This window comes from Nematolebias whitei, chromosome 13 (genome assembly GCF_014905685.2).
Source record: "Nematolebias whitei isolate Nwh7 chromosome 13, NemWhi1, whole genome shotgun sequence".
In the NCBI taxonomy this organism is placed as follows: Eukaryota; Metazoa; Chordata; class Actinopteri; order Cyprinodontiformes; family Rivulidae; genus Nematolebias; species Nematolebias whitei.
Genome location: NC_056510.1, coordinates 26189837 through 26195605, shown reverse-complemented (window position 1 = coordinate 26195605; position 5769 = coordinate 26189837). Strand labels below are relative to the sequence as shown.

Genomic DNA, 5769 nt, shown 5'->3' with positions numbered 1-5769 from the left:
ACTGAATATTCAAAGTCTATATTTTCTACCGTTTTGTGTGAATTTTTGTGATAACTAAGTTTAAAATTCTAAAATAATGATTAGAATCGTGTTTGTGAGGCCACGTGAATGTTTACCTGTGAGCTAAAACATTATTATCCATGAGCTCGACTGACTTTTAGGGTTTCCCTCAAAATCTTCCCGACATTGTGTTTATGATGGGAACAAATGGACAAACAAACAAAAACATCCTCAAAGTCAAAAGAGGCTGAAGCATGTAACATCTGGAGACACACAAAGACTCACTTTGGTACCAACAACACACGAGCAACAACTATTGCTGCGCCAAAATCTTTGGCATTCCCAGAATCAAATGAAAGTGGAGATAAAGTTCACTGAAAGTTTGGCAGATCTCTCAGAGGGGACGGCGTTGGGAACAGTTGTTGGAGACGGTGTCACACGACGACGTCTGATTTATCCAAACGCATCTTTCCAGCTGCAGACAGTGGTTACGTTACAGCTTCTTCTTCTCCGGACAAATGTAAGACAAAACCAGGTCGATCATGTTCCTGACGATGGACGGAGGCGGGTGGAGGGCGTGGGGGAGGTGGTGAGCCGAGCTCATTTCCCAGGCGTCCACCATCAGAACGTTCAGGCCTTTGAACATGGCCTTCAGCACGGTGTCCAGCTGCAGGGAGAACCAGTCGCTGTTGTACAGGCTCACCTCCTGATCCAGAGCTTGCAGGTTGGCCGATCGGATCACCACGAGCGTCCCCGGAGCGCGGGCCAGAAGTCTCACCACCGATCGGCGAATGTGGCGAAGCCGTCTGATGTACACCTCCACGGGAAAGGTGCTGAAGTGCGCCCAGACGCTGAGGACCACCACGGTGTTGCGGCCCCCGGAGAGGCCGTCCAGCTCGTTGGAGACGTAGCGCAGCTCGCTGGACAAGACGGTGGAGAAGCGGATGGGAGGACCGTGGCAGCGGTACCTTACGATCACGTTATGAGCGATGTCCACCGCCATGAAGGGCCCGACGTTTTTAGGGCTGTGTAGATTTAACTCTTTCAGCTCTGGATAAGATGAAACCAACTGAAGTCACACCGAGGAGGAACAAATCAAGAATAAAAACAAAGTGCTCACCTGGTACAGCAGCGATCAGGTACTCAAACCACTGACGGACAGTCGAGTCTCCGTACATGTTGATCACCTTGTTCCTCAAACACTGAGCGATGGCAAACGACTCGTTGAAGTGCCGCATCAGAACACCGCCTAACGGCCGCCACGAGTCTTCGTAGTAAAACCCAGAAGGGGCAAACTGAAAATGGCCTGGTGTCAAAGTGACGCTCCCCCCGTCCGCCTTCCCTGAAACAGAGTGAATTAAATCATCAAACTATGACTAGGCCTGTCACGATAACAAAAGTTGCTGAGCGATTAATTGTATCAGAAATTATTGCGATAAACGATAATATTGTTTGAAATTTGACAATAATTAATAATTATTGTCAAATTTAAGAAGACGTTTAATTTGATTCGTGTGTAGTGCTTTTTTCTGACCACCGGATGGCAGTATAAGACAGTTTGAACCGAAGGATGGATAGTGAGGGAGCGAGCAGCATGTCTCTTTAAGAAAAATGGGAGGGAGGCCCCATGACGTGACATGGGCTGTTTGTTCAGTTCTCAAAATGGCGGACTCTCGGTGTGGTTTGAACTCTTTAGCATAAGATTTGTCACACAACGCTTTTAATAAAAAAAAAATCAGTAAACAAGTTCTCAGCTTCTTTTTGCAGAGAAAAACAACTTTTAGACAAAGGCACGGGTTTCAAACGTGAATTTTGGAGCTTCAACAAGACGGAGGTTTTTTTTCCCCGAGGTCGGCCTGTTAGCTTAGCTCATAGCTTAGCTGCTTTTAACGATCCAAAAACGCGATTTCGGACGGTTAAAACAGATTTTAAAGAGAAAGGGAGGGGTCAGTGAAGAACACTGGAGTTGAGCTTTTTGTCATCCAGTGTCTTCAATAGAAAGAGAGAGACACGAAGAAACGATAAAGCTGATAAATTAAACCGAGGTCGATAATTTTCATTCATCGTGCGATTAATTGATTTATTGTTTATCACGACAGGCCTAACTATGATGACGCAGCAGAAATGTTCCTCTGAGGATAAACTGTACCCTCCTGTGGCAGCACGTTGATTCTGTCAGTTCCTGAGGCGTGCACGTCCACTTTGATGTTAACGCCGCTGAGATGGGGACAAAACAAATGAAAAACATTTAAGACAATTTATTTTTAATTACTGCTCCCATAAATGAATTAAAAAAATAAATCGGAATGAAATATTAAACAGTTTACTGAAACAGCTGGAGGCTGTAGTATCTCAGTCAGAGTTCATCCAAACACACATACTCTAATAATGATGCAAACCTTTGATTTAAAAATCTGTTTTAATCTTAATTGTAATATTGGTCCGATTGTAAAAGTAAAACCATTTGGATAAAATGACTCATCCTCATCTGTAATAGATTTACTGTTAAAAAAAGATGATTTTCGCGCAGATGAATGACCAGTATCAACTATGAGCACCGTTTCTCTGTATAAATTAAACTAACATTAATTAAAGGGACATACATTGCCTGTTTATCTTGAATGATCTGTTAATGCTTAGAGTATATGTTGGGGATTACTTTTAGCTACTAACACACCAAATCTTAGCTCAGTAACTATAATACTGTCTGAATTAGAGCCATTTTTGTGTTTCCTAAAGTCACTTGGATGTGGCGGCCATCTTAATTTGGGTTGGCTCCAAAGATGAGTCATTTACAGATGTTTATCCAGTGATTATGTCTAGAACGTTTAATTACATTCAGTTCAGTGGTTCGTGAGATATTTTGCTAACAGACAGACAAACGCGCTATGCCTGCCTTTCATTACAGATTACAGACCTCTGGAAGAGCAGCGCCTCCTTGTTGGTGAGGAGGTGCTTTAAATAGCCTCCTTTGGCGTGATTAATTCTGTTGTCGCAGCTCAGCATCTTGGGCTTGTAGCAGTACCACGGCTCTCCGGTGTACAGGTCTGTGTAGTTGCACAGAGGCTGCTGGTCCGAGGGTAGACACATGTTGCACTCTGTGGTTTCTGAAAGGAAGCCCAGGCGGAACAGGCTCTTAAAAAACACCCGATCGGGTCTTTCCTCCCGCAGCCGTTTCAGCACGGCGACAGCCTCGCTGGAGTGGACCAGCGTTACCTCCACCCGTGCGGGTCCCACCCAGAGCAGTGGGAACAACGCCGAGTAGATCCCGTTCCTGTGGTCCACCACCGTCCCAGCTACACCCGCTCCAAGCTCCGGAGAGTGCAGCCGGGCTAAGATGAAGTCTCCGCCGTAGCGCTTCGGACGGCCCTGAAAGTCGTGGATTTGAACGAGGGCCTCCAGCTGGTCCCCCAGGTGCCACCCTCGCCTCCCATTACTGGGGAGGATGGTGAACAGGCTGTGGACGGGGTCGCTTGTCTGGCGCAGACTGAGCGGCGCAGAGCGAGGCGGGGGCCCCGGCCAGTTGATGGAGTCCAGCAGGTAGCGCTCCTCGTGTTCATCTTCAGGAGAAGGTCTCTGGCCCAGGTGGGCGCAGAAGGTGTGGTTGTAACTGAAGGTGGGGAGACGAACTGTCAGGAAGGAGGAGTGGATCCTGCTCTGCAGCTGGTAGAGGGCTGACGCCATGTGGCAGTTCCAGTTCTGAAGAGACAAGACGTAGTGGAGATATCAGGTAAGAAATGTATTTAGAGGTGGGGGGTCATCTGAAAGTGCATTGTGGGATATGTATGCTGAATATGTTTGTAACAGGATTTTTGATTCCTCTAAAAATATATATTTAATAGAAAATGAGGGCTGGCTGCAGGAGAGAAGCAAGTGGTTGAATCTACAATTTTCATTCAACCTTTATTTAGACAGGTTAATCCCACCGAGCCTCGGGGACTCATTTACAAGAGAGACCTGATTCTAACAAAGAGTCATGACAACAGTGGACAACAATGACAACAACAGACGATCACAAAGAAAGCATACACATTGAGAATAACAAGTGAAAGAAAATGCCATTTAAAAAAAATGAAACAAAAACAGCTAGATTATAAGGCGGTGTAGAAAACTAAAAACAGGAACATGTCTGCGTTGGTTTTTGCCAAGAACTTAACAGATGTTTGAAGCCATTTGGCGAAGTCAAGGTCGAGAGCTTCAGATCTTTTTGCAAGGTTTTACAGGAGCGGAGTAGGAGACCTTTTTGTTCAGTCTTCACTGAGGGAACACTGCAGGTAATAATGTCCTGAGAGCGCACGCTGTAGCTGCACTCGTGCAGAGACATGTTGAAGGAGATGTATGAAGGCAACAGACCAAGAAGTAATTTAAAGATGAAAATGTACCAGTGAGAGAGTCTGCGTGAAGTTAATGATGTCCAGTTAACCAGTGAATACAGGGAGCAGTGGTGGGTACGATAATCACAGCCAGTTATGAATCTTAGTGCACCATGATAGACAACATCCAACATCTGCAGGGTGCTTGTAGGAGCGTTCATGTAAATAATGTCACAGTAATCAATGGAGGGAAGGAAAGTCATAGTTACAAGGTGTTTCCTAGCATTCAGAGTTAGACAGGATCTGCTTCTGAAAAGGAAACCCAGTTTAACTTTCAGCTTCCTTGCTAGTTTTTCCATGTGAAGCTTATAAGAGAGAAAGATACCCAAATATTTGTAGGAATCGAAAAACTCAATAGGGACACCATTTGAGGATAAAATCAGAGGAAGAACTGCTGGGACCGACTTCCTGTTTGAAAACAACAGCCCTTTGGTTTTGTCAGCACTTACAACAAGTTTGAGACGGAACAAATCTGACTGGATGATGTCAAAGGTGGACTGCAAAAGCTGGAAAACCTTAGCAACTGTTTCAGCTCGACAATAAACAACTGTCTCATCAGCATAGAAATGTACGGATGCATCAAGGATGCTCTGAATACATTACCTATGTAGATTGTAAAGAGGGTGGGTCCTAAGACTGAGCCTTGTGGTACACCATTGTTGACTGTTAAATAACTGGAGAAAATACCATTATGTTGAACACATTGCCTCTGATCTGAGAAATAGTTAAGAGAACCAACCAATGGTGTGATCTGAAAAAATAATTTCTGAGAGCTTATGACACAAGATGTTATGATCCATAGTGTCAAAAGCTTGTATGTATATATGTGTATATATGTGTGTGTGTGTGTGTGTGTGTGTATATATATATATATATATATATATATATATATATATATATATATGTATGTATGTATATACAGTGAGGATAATAAGTATTTGAACACCCTGCGACTTTGCAAGTTCTCCCGTGTAGAAATCAAGGAGGGGTCTGAAATTTTCAATCTTAGGTGCATGTCCACTGTGAGAGACATAATCTAAAAAAACCAATCTGTAAATAACAATGTATCCATCCATCCATCCATTTTCTTCCGCTTATCCGGGGTCGGGTCGCGGGGGTAGCAGCCTAAGTAGGGAGGCCCAGACTTCCCTCTCCCCAGCCACTTGGGCCAGCTCTTCCGGGGGAATCCCAAGGCGTTCCCAGGCCAGCCGAGAAACGTAGTCCCTCCAGCGTGTCCTGGGTCTTCCCCTGGGCCTCCTTCCGGTGGGACGTGTCCGGAACACCTCACCAGGGAGGCGTCCAGAAGGCATCCTAAACAGATGCCCAAGCCACCTCAACTGGCTCCTCTCGACGTGGAGAAGCAGCGGCTCTACTCTGAGTCCCTCCCGGATGATCG

At 45.2% G+C, this 5769-nt stretch overlaps 1 protein-coding gene across 1 annotated transcript; it reads right to left on the bottom strand.

Annotated features, from left to right (window-relative positions):
* Positions 1-399: 399 nt before the first annotated feature.
* Positions 400-3726, bottom strand: nxpe3 (neurexophilin and PC-esterase domain family, member 3; the record flags this gene model as incomplete). Its single annotated transcript, XM_037686190.1, has 4 exons — positions 400-1050; positions 1121-1342; positions 2150-2217; positions 2918-3726. Coding segments are annotated over 4 exons (1656 nt in total), but the record flags the coding sequence as incomplete, so codon positions are not given.
* Positions 3727-5769: the final 2043 nt, after the last annotated feature.